This window comes from Kryptolebias marmoratus, linkage group LG6 (genome assembly GCF_001649575.2).
Source record: "Kryptolebias marmoratus isolate JLee-2015 linkage group LG6, ASM164957v2, whole genome shotgun sequence".
NCBI classification, from domain to species: domain Eukaryota; kingdom Metazoa; phylum Chordata; class Actinopteri; order Cyprinodontiformes; family Rivulidae; genus Kryptolebias; species Kryptolebias marmoratus.
In genome coordinates this window covers 11985627-11999926 of record NC_051435.1, presented here as the reverse complement: position 1 = coordinate 11999926, position 14300 = coordinate 11985627, and the positions used below count along the sequence as shown (strand labels likewise).

Genomic DNA, 14300 nt, shown 5'->3' with positions numbered 1-14300 from the left:
CCTTCTACCTCCAGTGCTGTCTCTCTACATGCTTTTCAACATGATTTTCATCATTGCATCAGTTAAATTCACTGTCTTTACCATCAGCACCCATCTCCGTACACTGAGCCCTCGTATGATGGCAGACTGGGCCTGAAAGGTGAGAAAATGGGTGCAAAGTCTAACAAAATTGCCTTGTTTACCTCTCCAACTAAAAATACATGTTTTGAAATCTGCAGCTCGGCAAGCTGTGATTGCTGCTATTTTTCCTTTGAGTTATTTTGCCATCTAGTGGCAGCAGAAAGGAAGTGTTTATGATTTATTTTTCTCCCTTGGACTACTTTAATGCTGTATTTTACACTTGCTTGTTTTTAAAATAGATTTTTAGTGAAAGTGTTGTCAGAATTGTGTTATTCTCATCAGTAAACAACAAAGGGAATGAAAGGAACCCCAACCATCTATGGGGCTGATTTTCATCCCACTCTAATAACCAGAGGTCACCTGTGCTTGTTGGTCACCAGGAACTGGTGCTGTTCTGGATCATACAGTCATTTGTGACTCCATTGCTGCGTGCCAGGAGGAATGTTTGCAGGCCTCCTTTTTTAGTTGAGCATGTTTTAACAAACTGCATACTGTAGTTTCATTACCTACTCAGATATTCGTGGGGAAATTAAACACATGTTACATGTGAGGCCTGCAGCATCATCAACTATCTTAAATAATGATCTCCTGTAGCATTTTGACACATTTTGTGTGCATGTTAAAGTTAACTCAACTGCAAACGCACAGCTCATTTTAAAAGATCATGATGCTTATCACAGATTAACTTTAGCCAAACTGGAACGATTGGGAAATTCTTTCTTCACTTTAAAGGTGCAACAAATAACTAAGGATGTTTATGGGCATTTAAAGCCTAAAATCATTGATTTCTTTAAATAACTAATGTTCGTTCAATTATTTAGACACACAGCAAAGGTTACAATGCAGAAATCAGAGAGTAGGATGTGAGTGAGGTTACAGTTTGTGTGTTAATTCACACTGATAACATGGCTGTGGCTGATGGGAATCCCTATTTTCCACATAAACTATAGTTTATGTTTTTAACAAAGTACTAGGGAAGTGTCCAACATTGTAATAATTATGTGTAAATCCTTGAGTTTCTGAAGTTAACACACTTTTTTAAGAAAAAAACATTACATAATTAGAAGTTTTGAGCAGAAACAGTCTGTTTAAATGTTTTATCATTAACCCTAAATATAATGAGTTTGTTTTAGTAGCTTTAAACTGTTAAATCTATGCAGAATTTCAGAAAGACTTATTTGATAGACCCTTTCCCAAGGATGCTGAAGGCAGTAATCAAATCAGACGCCGCATCAACAAAGTATTAGTATAAGGGTGTGCACACTTGTGTATCAGAAGCTCAGCTTTTGTTTTTTGTGCTCATGTTTTCAGTTTCCACTCTCTCCCCAGTTGTTCCCCATTGTTATCAGTTCAGGTGTGTTCAGATGTAATTAGCCTCAGCCCTTTAAATTACCCTCTGTCCCAACTAACCCACAGTCAGGCATTGTCAGGTCATGCTGCAGGCTGGTTCAGCCGCTTTGTCTTCCCAAGTGACCTGTATTTGTTGCTGACACATCAGGCTTTTTGTTTAATAAACATTTCAGTTTTGACCTGGGTTCACCTGCACAAACCGTGACACTTATGCAACCAGCTTATTAGGTATATTTTTTTCATTATTATTATCATTATTATGAAGTTTTTATTTTCAGTTGAATTGTACAGAATGTATGTATATGTAAAGATGAAGAAAAGTTTTTAAAAGATTTGTTATGGTTTAGTTTTTGTATGTTACATAGTCTGACATTTTGGCAGAGATGTTTCTGTATAGCTTCTGCAGCCAAGCCCCGCCCCTCTCTGCCTTCCTCAAACGTGATTGGTGGAGTTGTGTTGACAAATCAGGGTGAAAAGTGTTTTGTGGGCGGGGCGTTGAGTCGCATATCTGTCTGTATTACGACACGGTGAAGCGACTTAGCTTAGTGTCATTTCCACGCTTTTCTACAGTACAACTGGAAGTTTAGCTTCCTGTTGTGTCTCTGTGCCTTTAGCTAAACTGTAGCCGGTTGTTTTACTCCTAATGGCTCCTCACACCGAGCTATGACCGACACATGGCACACAAAAAAGGGGGGGAAACCCGTTGTCAGAGAGGTGAGAGTCCTGTTTATTGATAACAAAGTCGCTGACATGGTGAGTTCAATAAGATACGGAAGCTGCTTAGTAGTTTCTTATAAACTGTCTGGTAACAAATGAAACATTTCTATGAAGTGTGATATTAGTTAGGCATGTTTCTGAGAAGTCACCGTGTCGTTTCTGTTTAAATTAAACCAACCTGATAAGTCCTTCCGCCTTCAGGGAGAGCAGACAGTAGCATGACCGCAGACCAGCCCTGACAGCTGTCACCACAGTGGAGGATCAGCAGTGATGGAGACACGAGGCAGAACCAGCAGCTAGGACCTCCTTCACCGCCACCATGTCCATAGACAAGCTCCTGCCAGCTCTCCTGGAGTGCTTTGGCATCATTTTGTGCGGCTACATCGCAGGGAGGACCCACATCATCACCCCCACTCAGGCCAAAGGGCTGGGGAACTTTGTGTCCAAGTTTGCTCTCCCCGCGCTGCTGTTCAAGAACATGGTGCTGCTGGACTTTGGGAATGTCATCTGGCCCTTTCTCTGGAGCATCCTTGTCGCCAAAGTCTGCGTGTTTTTCATTGTTTGCGTCCTCACCCTGATTGTCGCCAGTCCTAACAGCCGCTTCAGCAAGGCTGGACTCTTCTCGATATTTGCAACCCAAAGCAATGACTTTGCTTTGGGGTATCCGATAGGTGAGTGCGAAGCTTTTTACTCCAGCACCCTCGCTGACTGGTTTCCATTCAGAGCTTCATGCTGAAGTAATGTGTGGTCAAACATCACAAGTGTCCACATCCATGTGTTGAGCAATATAAATAAAGCAGCTGCGACAATTTGCTTGTGCTGCTTTTAAGGTGATGGAAGCTGAAGATAGGCGATAGTGATTTATGCAAAAGATGAAGCAAGCTCTTTGTGAGCACAATAGGAAAACTGGAAAACATGCAAATTTTATACAAATGACTTAATCCCTGCAAGTAACAATTTTGACAGTAAAATTAGGATCAACTTGTTCATATTCAAAACTTGTTTGATGATTTCCATAGAACACCTCTTTGTTTTCCGGTCAGTGAGCACTTGGCAGTTTCAGCTTTTATTTTAGTTTAGGAAACCCTTCTAAAATTAGAACGATTGGTCCTTTTTTTGTTTCAGAGAAGCTTCAGCCCTCGTGCTTGCTCTTGATGGTTATTATCTGAGTGATTCCTAAAACTTGACACGTTGATCTTCAGTCCTAAAACATAAAGTCCCCTTAACATTGAGTATTTATGATTGAGTAACTCTAAGATGAGACAAGCAGACAGGCCAGCATGTGGAAACGGATAGAAGTTACAAGTTGTATTTTGGTGAAATGAAAATCAGCCTCACATCCACATCAAAAAGTCCACAAGTCTTAATAGTTCTACTTACTTCCTCTAAGTATTTTCCCTTGCAACAACAACAGCACAATTATACTCTCCAGTGGAACAACCTCTGGTATATGTGGTCTTGAACAGAACAGAAGTCTGTTGAGGCAGCTGTAAACAATGGAAGATAATTCAATCTGATTATTTTTTTATACTTCTAGTGATTTTTAGGATGTTTAATTAAAACATTTAACCTTATTGAAGTTTATAGGTGTCCAGAATAACCATTTGTGATAAAATTAAGTCAAAGCTGTTATGAAATTTTATATTTTCATGATTTTTTTTTTTTTTTGTGACCTGTTTCTCTTCGTTGTCATCTGCAGTTGAAGCGCTCTACCAGAACACGTACCCAGAGTACCTTCAGTACATTTACCTGGTGGCGCCGGTGTCCCTGATGCTCCTGAATCCCATCGGCTTTGCCTTCTGCGAGATCCAGAAGTGGAAGAATCAGGGAGACCACCAGCAGAGCAAACTGCTGATCGTGGGATTTGTAGTTCTACAGGTCTTAAAGAACCCCATTGTTTTCATGGTCGTCTTCGGAATTGCCGCCCACTTTGTCCTGCACCAGACAATTCCTGCGTTCATGGCTCAGTTTGTAGATGGCTTAGCCAACTCTTTTGGGGGAGCCGCTCTGTTCTACTTGGGTCTGTCCATGGTGGGCCAGTTGAGGAAACTAACCAGGTCCACAGTCGTGACACTGATTCTACTCATTACAGCGAAACTGTGAGTGAAAATCAGGCTATCACTGGACTTAATCTTCATTTTGTGTAAGAACTGATTTGATTATCATCGCAGTGCTATTATGATGCATGCTGTGAGTGTTTAGAAGGTCAGTCAAGTAAAGGGCTCCCAACGTGTTGTTTTGTGCTAATGGTTTGGATGACGCAGACCTTTCACAGGCCACAAGACTTTATGAAATTGATGCTTCATTTAGAGCTTTCAGAGTACTTACCTACTTAAGTACATGTTTCACAACCCACTGTTTACCAGCTCTTCAAATAAATGCTCCCGTCTCTTTTGTTTTGACTTAAAGGTTGCTAATGCCCCTCCTTTGTAAGGACATGGTTGATCTGTTGGATAACAACAACACCAGCCCTATGAACCACTCCAGCCTCTCCGATTATGCCTTTCTTTATGGAGTGCTCCCCACCGCACCCAGTGTGGCCATCTATGCTGTTTATTACAACACAGAACTTGAAGTTGTAAGTGTTTCTATAGCTGTCTGATTCACCTGCCTGTTTTGTCTGTGTTTACCTTATTTAACCTTCTTTGTCACGTGTCTTTGTATGCACAGGTAACCTCAGGGATGGTGATCAGCACATTTCTTTCAGCTCCAATAATGTACGTTTCAGCCTGGCTGCTGACCATCCACTGGATGGATCCTCAGCCTTTGATGCGCTCTCTTCAAAATGTTACGTTTAATATGAGCATAGTGAGCTTAATCGCAGTGGTAAGTCATAACTTCACACTTCAACTTGACATAAGCAGACTTGTTCATAACTACTTAATCAGCTGGTTCTTTAGTCTTTCCATTTAGGTCAGTCAGTGTTTTTTTTTTTTTTGATATTTTACATATTCTGCTCAAAGAATGCATCCCTTTAGAGAAGCAATAGAAATATATATATATAAATAAAATGACTTCTTATGAGATGTTTGAACCACTAAAATAACATCTTTAAAATGTGGCCTCTCAGCTGTTTCACTGACTCAAACCTGCTTCCTCATTTTCACTTTCAGGAGACCTTTTTAAGGAACTTCAAATATAGTTGTTGCAGCGGTGAAACATGCCATAAGCTGTCTTCATTTTGCATTTGAAGTGTCCCTCGGTTTTCAAAATAACTCATTTATTCTGAATAAATTTCCAAGTCATGTAGAGTGAGTAGGCCAACAGTAATCAGTATGTATGTTCAAAACTATGTTTTTTTTTTTTCCTGGCAGCTGTGGACGATTACTGTCATGTTTTTAAGTAAGAAATTCAAGCGGCTACCTCACATATTTACAGTCAACCTTTTCTTAGCGCAGGTAAGCATCCTGATAAACGCTGAGGTTTTATTCGACTTCTCATTAAATACAGTGATGAGAACTGTAGGTGTAATTAACTTCAAGGCTTCCGTTGTGTTTACGGCGTATGTCTCTAGTTGCTAAGTTGCATCGGGATGATTCTGTGGAACTTTGTGGTGAAGGAAGACAACTTCATCGGGCAGATTCTTACTTTCACGTTGTTATCCACGTCACTCTACAGTACCTACATATGGCCAGGTACGCACACAGCCATCCATGCAGAACATTAACCTGCATCACTTTTAATGGTTATTTTTGTCATTTCTCTGGATTTAGGATTGATCACTCTGTCAATTGTGCTCTTAAAAAAGTACGACAGTCTGAACGGATCACGGGGCTTGTTGGTCATTGCAGGCTGGGGGTGAGTCACTTATATTTGACTAAAAATGAAACCCAATATTGTTTGCCTGGTCCACTAAAAAGCAGAGCCATTGTTTACTCTAACTGGATGATTTGTATGACTGGATGACCCGTGCGCATGAATACACACCATCAAAGTTTATTGCTGTATCAGAGCTAAGTTTAACTCTTTGAAGGACAGAAACTGCCAAAAGAAAAATTCCTCATATGTCAACGAATTTGAAGAAAATGCAACATTTATTGCCCACTGCCATGAAAGACAGGCACCGATTGTTGTCCACCTATAAAAGTGTCTCTATAGTTGTATAATTTTTATTCCTTTGTCAACTTTAATGCAACCCAAGTGGAAGAACAGACTCACGCAGTTAAAAAGTGGTGATAGTTTCAACAAGATGGCTGCCATAGCTAAATGTGCCAAGTGGCTGGGCCCTTCAGAGTTTCTTCAGGAACATTTCTAGTTTCTCCATTATTGTTTCTTTGCATTTCTGCACAGCTTCTTTTTTTGTACATATTTATTTCCTTTTTATTTTAATTTTAGTGTAATTTTATGAAAGTCCTGTACATTGTAACCTGAAACCTTTACTTCTTGTACTTCTGTCCACTAGTTATTTACCTCAGTGTTCATTTCAGTGTTTTCCTTTACTTTTCCTGGGACTGCTTTCTCAACTGATGTGTGCATCACAGTTTAAATATGGAAATGAGGAAGACTGTTTTTCAGCGTGTCATGAGAGGAATGCAAAATAAAGCACAGAGACTGAATTAGCTGTGATAGTAATTGTTAAACTGGGCTAAAAGCAGCCATCTGTGAAGCATAGCTTTTTGTTCTGACTCTATTAAACCATCTATATGAAAATTAAGTAGTGACAGATGGCACAGTTTCTTTAATAAAAAAATCAACTTTTTATTTGTGGTGAAACAGGAAGTGCTGGAAGTGTAAAAAGCGGTCACAGAAATGTGAGAACAGAAATAAAATTCACATGAGGAAATGAAAATTGAGATGAAATATACAACGATAAAGCCCCCCAAAAAAGGTTAACCTACTGAACATTTAATAAAAATATAATTTGTTTAAAAATATATATTGTAAATAAATAGGAATGAAATGGAGGACAAATGAAAAATCCGAAGGAATACAATACAAACAAATAAAATTAAAATGTTTACAGAGTTTAACCAACCTTCCAAGGAAAATCATTGTGTCATCCAGATCCATTTTAATGACGGTGTTGTTAAAGAGCTTTTTGTTTGATATTTTATTGATGTAAAACAAATTTCCTTTCTTACAGGATCCCATCTGTTGTAACCACTGTTCTGCTCACCACCGGGCACAAAATGTACGACACAATCGATTCATCTTTCTTCTATGGCAGAATACAGGTAACAAAACAAGATGACAAGGGAAAAAAAATCCTGTTTTCTGTCATTTATAGTAACTGTAGTAATTTATATATATTTTTTGGCAGATAATCTGCACCACAGTTGTACTCGGCTTCAGCATACTCCTGGGAGGAGGGTCTCTGGTGTGTCTCAGCAGAGGAAGCTGGGCCCAAAATGATCCAAGCAAAGATGGATACTCTTCACTTGATGCCACGCACGTCGAAGCAGAACATCAGTCTCTCATACAGCCAGAGAACTCCGCAGAAGACCGAGGTATATTATGCAGAACGTTTAACTGGGACAAATGTAAACATCTTCATAATTTTTTTTTTAAACATTTGTTTCTGCTAGTTTTATGGAACAAAGATTAAGGTTAAAGGCTGATGACAAATAATCAGAGGACTGTGCAGACTGTTGCAGCTATGGGAAAACTAATTTGACTCATGAGGATTCATTTCCAGCCCGTCTACACTGAAACGCTTCATTTACATGTGTGGAAAAAAAACACAAGTAAACTCAGAGGAGAACTAGAAAAGAAGGTGTCATTGTCGGGAGGAAGTATAAGATAAAATCCCCACTGAGCACATGATTGTGCATTATTTCTTTTCTTTTTACTTAAAGAGATAAGACTGATATGTGTTGTTTGCTTATATTTTGCAACTGAGCAACAGTTAACTTTAGCCAGCTGCTTTATGTTTGCAAAAGATCCCTTCAATAGTATGAAATAACCCGCCATCAAAACAGAGGTTCTGTTTATTTAAATGATTATTGTTTTTAATAAACCAACATGTGTTTTGCATTTTTATTTGAGGCAATAAACCTGGACGTGACATGTAATAATTACTGTAATTACAGTTGTTTTTACTGTCTGCCGTTGGTATGAACAGGGAAAAGTGCAATTATGTTTTCAGAGAATAATGTTTTTAATCGTTACTTTATCAGCGTGCCTCACATGTGACTGCGCTCAAGCCTCGCCCATGCCGGATATGATCATCAGCACAAATATGAACAACAGCCCAGCTCCCCTCGCAGGTATTTCACTCATAAGTAACTGATATTCTTTTGTTTTCTTTCTTTTCTGAAAATTTGAAAGGCACCAAACTGCACAGAGTACACGTTAAACATGTTAACACGTTTTAATTGTTTGAACCTTTTAAAGACAAATTTGAATGATCAAAAAGTCTGTTTTAACCTGATTCGTGTTCATTTGAAGCATCAGAGATCTGCTTTTGTAATTGACTCGTAAAAAAAAGTTGAAATGTCCAGCTTCTGTTCTGTCCCTCAGGTCAGTGTGAGAATAACTGCGAGTCAGCAGACTGCTTTCTTGCTCAGATGGAGGAGCTCCAGCAGGTCACAGATAGACAAGTGGCCCGTCACGTGCTCCTGTGTCTGCTTCTGACCGTCTGCCTTCTGGCCGTGAGTAAAACACCACCTCTCAGTTCTGCAGTGACAGGAAGTCCATCATCAGCTGCCCACATTCTTCTCTGTACTGCATCAGAAATCAAACTAAAAATCCCCTTATAGTAACTGCTTGTATAGAATTATTTGTGTTTTTTGTTGCCTATGACAATCTTACAAGGAATTTTAGACTTATGAAGTTTTCTTTCATTAAATAAAATGAATTCTTGTTTCTACTTTCCACAAGTTGATACCACGAGTATAACTGACTGAACTCTAACAGAATTTATCCAGATGCGTGTGGTTGCTCTGTAACCACTCCCCGGGGAGACTCTACTTGGAGCTGCAGTTCTTCTGCGCTATAGCCAACTTTGGCCAGGTTAGCGTAATGAATACGTGACCCCTAAAATATTACTCTCATATTTACTCTCACACAGAGCCTCATCTATAATGGTTTGTCTTTTCTGCTGACAGGGTTTTATCTCATTTGCTCTTTTCGGGCTGGACAAGCACTTTATCTTGCTGCCACTGAAGAGGTAAAGATTAACAATGTCAATGGTTTATACACCTCATATCCACTGTGTGTATGTATATTTTAGTCTCTGGATGTTTTATTATTCTAATTGGATTTTTAGGTTGTGCAGTCGGTGTTTTGGGAAAAAGAAAAAGGAGCAGCCTGATTTACCCGATGACGTCAGGGTGACCTGCACCCAGTTCACCAAATACCACAAGAAAATGTGTTTTCGTGACATTGTTAAAAAGAGAAGGTGAGGGCATGCAGTCTGGTCTGTGGTGGATTTGAGAATATCTTGAGTAAACATCACCCTGGTTTTTGGAGGTTATCCTCAAATACCTTTTTAAAGTATTTGTTACTGAATCTCACACAGCGTCATGCTGAGTAGGGCTCTGTCAGCTCTTTTTTTTTTTTTTTTTCTCCTGCTTCTGTTAAGAACAGGAGTGACTGTTTTTATTGTCTTTCAGGTGTGGGACGAAGACCAGGATGGAGTGTTTCCTTGGCTGCGAACTTGTGGACTGGCTTCTGCAGGTGGGCCTGGCGCAGGACCGCGGCGAGGCGGAGCTGTATGGTACGCGGCTGCAGCAGGGGGGGGTGCTTCAGCACATCAAGCAGGAATACAGCTTTGAAGACAGTCAACTTCATTACTATTTGACTGCATAAAAGAATCAGAGTGGGCATGTTTGATCTCAAACAGCATTACAGTTTAAACAGCACTGATTATGCACTGGTAAACCCTGTAGTGTTGCACTCCACTGTGCACTGAGACTTGTATGGAGTTGCTCTAATAATTGTTTTTCCTTTGTTTTGTTTCATATTACTTAAACGTAAAACTGCAGCTGGCTTTTTTTTAACTGTGAGAAACAGTTGAGCTTTCAGGTGATCATGCACATACAGTAAATATTAGTTTAGCTGTCAGTGAGCACACTGTCTACAGCTGTTATTCAGCACTGTTTTGGCAAAAACTGGACTCCGTTATCTTTTTGTACAGGGGAGGAATAAGGGATAGAAGTCTTATAGCATTTAAAACAAAGTATTTCAATCGAGGCTGTTTTTGCTTGATTTAAATCCAATCTTTACATGCGATTTACTTGATGTCTTGCTTTGTGTTTATGTTTGCATGTTTAGAAGTGTTATCACTGGCTGAGCTTATGGTAGAAGGGAAAAGGAAAAACGGGTATAACAATTCATTTGTGAAATGCTTCTGCACACACTTCAAAAAAATGTGGAAAGGACTAAAAAGGCAGGTGGAATTTGATTTTAGCGATTTCTTTACTGTTCATAAAACATGTTGCCAGTTCTTTTTAATGCTATTGAAGAATGAAGCACAAGTATTGTTGCTTAAAGCAGCTCCTATGACTTACGCAGTGTTGTAGAACAGGATCATTTTATCAGTATCTTACATCCCTTTAAAGGATCAAACAATGTAAAAATGGAACCATAAAGTGGTCTCTAAAACTGAACTCTTGATGAAATCAGGAGCCTGTACTATGATTTGTGGCTCAATAAGATAATTTACCTCAGAGGTCTTACATATTTTCCTGTAAAACATGAAAACCAAGAAACTGCTGCAAGAACAGTAAGAGGATCTCTCTGATCTTTTCCTAAATACTCATGAAATCACTGGGAAATTATAACTTTTGATTCTGTGAATGTATATATATATTTTTTTTTTTGGATGTCAAAGAAAATGTTTGTTTTTTGCTCTCAGGATCTGTTAACACTGTTTACACTGGAAACAGAGGCTAAAACTATGCACCACACTGGCAAAACAAATTACTAGAAGGCACAACTGTAATTATATATCTGGTCTGCTGTGCCTGACAGCAATAATTTAAAAAAAAGCTAATTTATTTACAGATTCTGAAATTAGGAAGTGTTGCTTTCAGGCTGTATTTCTCGTATTTGTCTTATTTCAAAGAAATATGCAGCCCCAGATTTGTGTTCGTAACGGGGCATCTAATGTCAATGTCACTGTGCGCGATTAAAAACCGTCAGGGTCTGTCAGTTCAGATGACCAAAAAGAAATAAAACACGTTGGCCTTGTTTTGTAGTGCATCTACACTTTGTATGTGTCTGTACTGGAAACAATTAAAAAGGGTTAGTGCTGCTTTTTTTGTTGTTTTTTTAAAGGAGTTCTTTTAAGAATTGAAAATGTTGATAAATCATTGTTTGTTTTTGTAATTACAGCATTCCAACCTGTATTGTTCTGTCAAAGGCTGTACACATATATTACAGAATAAAAACCTTTTTTTTTTTTTAAATCAACTGTTTTTATCTTTTATATCGTGCAACACAATGAATTTGATCTTAAACATTTTTAAGCAATGTTTAATTTTATAGCGTTTAGATTGACCAATTTATCATGTGAGCATGTTTATTTAAGGCTGAAGTTAAGAAATGAAAGTTGGGTGGTTCCATTAAATCACAAGGATCTCAACTTTTGCTGTAAACTGACATCTCCTTCTGAACAGAACTGGAGAACAGGTTCACCAAGAGGTCCGGCACCTCGACGCCTCGCTGGAGAATCTTCTCCATCTCCTTCATCATCTCTTTCTCAAGCTGCCTCATACCTTCTGTGATCTTCTGTCCTCTGTCCTGTGCAGGACACAAATATATATAAACATGAGGACATTTTCAGCCGACGCCAACACAAAATAACTTGGACCGAATGAAGTTATTACCTTGTAGAATTCAATTATGGCAGCAACAAGTTCGTGTTTGACAAATAATGGATGTTTGCGGTTGGGTTTGCTCTGAAAGCGAGGTTTCTTCTTCACTGGATCATTTGAACCAAAACTGGGGGAAGACGTGTCCTTCAGCGGATTGGCGTTTTTCACAAAGACGAAGGGTTTGAATATTGACCTGTTGAACAAAAAAATGACTTAATGAGTAAATTGTGTTTAACTGCAGTCTAATTTTATTTACAGAGTGTGTTTTAATTTGAAGTTTGGCACCTCTGAGGGTCTGGAGTTGCTGTGAAGTAGTGAACTCCCGGCAGAGCGGGGTCTGTCGGTATCACAGACACCATACTTCCTGTTGTCATGAACATGCCCTCCATGTTGATGCCACTGTCTTTATCCCGCAGGACATCCATCATCGCCTCTGCAGTGATGTGACCTTCAGCAAACAAAACGGAGGTAACGAACCTCTTTTTCTGATATAATTTCAACTTTCCATAATGTTTGAGTTTACTAACCATTTCTGTTTTCCAGCAACTTCTTCCCCTCGCAGTATCGACTCCCAGCAGACTCTATTCTGGCCGTCGTCAAATACGAGTAAACTGTAGCAAAGTTGAACTCTGTTTTTCCGTCCCACCAGCCCTTGCTTTGCGCATATTCCCTCATTTCTGGATGCTCCTTGTCTATCTTGGTTGTTATCCCATACTGGTTTGAGATGTTGCGATATCCACCTTGAAAGTGTAAAAAACGAGATGTTGACCAACAGCAACCTGAAGCAATGCAATCTTCCACCACAGGTTAAGTCAATACTGGTACTGTCTTGAGCAAGAAAAATAAAGTAGCACCAAAAGGCACAAATATTATGATAAAGGTTTGGTCAAGCAGCTATACTAAACCCAAAAAACTATGAGCTCAATCAAGCTTTTAGTGTCAAAATCAAGTTTTTTAGTCTCCTAAATTAAACTCAGTGGGTCCTAAATGAAAAAAAAAGATATACAAGTGCTGCCATCTGGTGGACAAGTTGTGTAAGTGTTTTGAAAAGGTATGATTTTACTCCTTGTTCAGTTTATCTCCCACGGTTTTTTAATGTGACTTGTCTGTTCAAAGTATTTTAATTTCACTTTCAGGTTCTGAGTCTCAGATCCAAATAATAACGTGAAACTAGTTAGCCTCTTACAGTATGACTTGCTCTTTTGTGTCTTCCGGTCTATTAAGTGTTAATTGACTTTATTTACTATTCCCGTCCTTTGATTACCTTCCACTCTCTCTGCTGCCCAGTACTTCCCTGATGTTTCCAGCACCCACGCTTCCTTCCTGTCTGAGACAAGGAAGCTGTTGTGGTAGGTGAAACCACATTCATCCTCCATGCACGGCCCTCCCTGGCCGTACCTCCCCAACAGCTCGGCGATGACATCCACAGCTTTCTCAGCCGTGTCAGCTCTCTCCAGTCCAAGCCTGGGAAGTTTTTCACAAAATACCTCGGAACGAACCCAAAAGAGCACGTCGAGCTGAATGTGGTGATAACCTTTAACAAGCAAAAATGCCAAATGATTCATCTCACCTGACCAGATCCATGCCAAGCAGGGCCTCCTCCTCGTCAGCGCTCTCTCTGCCCCACACCGCCTCGTTTCCAATGCACACTTGATGCTCGTTCGCGCCCATCTCAGCCCCCCACAGCCACGCCGGTCTGCTCAGCACAACAGCATGAGTGTGGGCAACCTGCTCGATCTCTATGTATGTACACTTTTTATACAAAAAGAACAGAACGTGTAGTAGTTATAAACTGGCCACCTCAGAAAAGAAGCAGTCATACTGAGGAAAATTAAAGGTTAGTGACTAATAACAGGCTGTGTGTGTGTCACCTACCTCCAGCTTCTCATCTGGATCGTAGTCCCTGGCAGGAAAATACACAACCTCCTGGACTTCATCACAGGGTCTGTCCGAGTTTTTCCCAAAGATGATGCGCTGTCCCTCAGTGGAGGGAGGGAGAGCCACAAAGGTGTCACAGGAGGAGGGCTGCATTTCTGTCACCGTCCAGCTGGCAGGTACAAGAAATATGCAGCTAATGGAGGGAGAGTTTGTGCTCACATTTAAGAAATTTTTAGCAAAAGCAGACATGAACTCCAACAACTCCACAGCGTGGTCTATAAATTTGATAAACAAACCAACCTTACCTGTCCACTGAACGCTGTCAGTATCAGTTTCTGTTCTTGTTTGTTTCTGCAGGAGTTCAGGTCACTGACACGGAAGTAGTTCAGTCACGTGACCAAAGTTGAAGTCAGTTTCCTGTTTGTAATTAGAAACTATAATAAGATTATTTTTATTATTACTTCTACTACTACTCAT

General features: G+C 39.7%; 2 protein-coding genes across 5 annotated transcripts; one reads left to right on the top strand and one right to left on the bottom strand.

Annotated features, from left to right (window-relative positions):
• The first annotated feature begins 1970 nt into the window (after positions 1 to 1970).
• gpr155a (G protein-coupled receptor 155a) lies at positions 1971 to 11421 on the top strand. 3 transcript variants are annotated; one of them, XM_017422688.3, is made up of 16 exons: positions 1972 to 2184; positions 2389 to 2858; positions 3887 to 4286; positions 4597 to 4765; positions 4858 to 5013; positions 5502 to 5585; positions 5702 to 5822; positions 5901 to 5985; positions 7271 to 7361; positions 7448 to 7634; positions 8304 to 8393; positions 8647 to 8777; positions 9043 to 9138; positions 9234 to 9295; positions 9395 to 9526; positions 9741 to 11421. In XM_017422688.3, the coding sequence occupies exons 2-16, from the start codon at positions 2507 to 2509 to the stop codon at positions 9934 to 9936; spliced, it is 2352 nt and encodes a 783-aa protein (XP_017278177.1). In that variant the 5' UTR covers positions 1972 to 2184; positions 2389 to 2506; the 3' UTR covers positions 9937 to 11421. The 3 variants fall into 3 exon arrangements, 2 of the variants coding, with proteins under 2 accessions (XP_017278177.1, XP_017278176.1); XM_017422687.3 differs by having other exon boundaries at positions 1972 to 2223; XR_003039402.2 differs by lacking the exons at positions 9395 to 9526; positions 9741 to 11421 and having other exon boundaries at positions 1971 to 2223; positions 9007 to 9138; positions 9234 to 9286.
• scrn3 (secernin 3) lies at positions 10135 to 14217 on the bottom strand. 2 transcript variants are annotated; one of them, XM_017422691.3, is made up of 8 exons: positions 14129 to 14217; positions 13821 to 14016; positions 13516 to 13697; positions 13210 to 13409; positions 12473 to 12685; positions 12231 to 12393; positions 11958 to 12138; positions 10135 to 11871 (listed from the first exon to the last, which is right to left on the bottom strand). In XM_017422691.3, the coding sequence occupies exons 2-8, from the start codon at positions 13974 to 13976 to the stop codon at positions 11710 to 11712; spliced, it is 1257 nt and encodes a 418-aa protein (XP_017278180.1). In that variant the 5' UTR covers positions 13977 to 14016; positions 14129 to 14217; the 3' UTR covers positions 10135 to 11709. The 2 variants fall into 2 exon arrangements, with proteins under 2 accessions (XP_017278180.1, XP_017278179.1); XM_017422690.3 differs by having other exon boundaries at positions 13821 to 13992.
• Between the last annotated feature and the right edge of the window lie 83 nt (positions 14218 to 14300).

Coding starts and splice junctions, on each gene's coding strand:
- gpr155a (XM_017422688.3), top strand. CDS start 2,507: ATGTCCATAGACAAGCTCCTGCCAGCTCTCCTGGAGTGCTTTGGCATC. Junction 8,394..8,646: donor CAGCCCAGCTCCCCTCGCAG/GTATTTCACTCA, acceptor TCTGTCCCTCAG/GTCAGTGTGAGAATAACTGC. Junction 8,778..9,042: donor TGACCGTCTGCCTTCTGGCC/GTGAGTAAAACA, acceptor GAACTCTAACAG/AATTTATCCAGATGCGTGTG.
- scrn3 (XM_017422691.3), bottom strand. CDS start 13,976: ATGCAGCCCTCCTCCTGTGACACCTTTGTGGCTCTCCCTCCCTCCACT. Junction 13,410..13,515: donor CTTGGCATGGATCTGGTCAG/GTGAGATGAATC, acceptor AAAACTTCCCAG/GCTTGGACTGGAGAGAGCTG. Junction 11,872..11,957: donor CCATAATTGAATTCTACAAG/GTAATAACTTCA, acceptor TGTCCTGCACAG/GACAGAGGACAGAAGATCAC.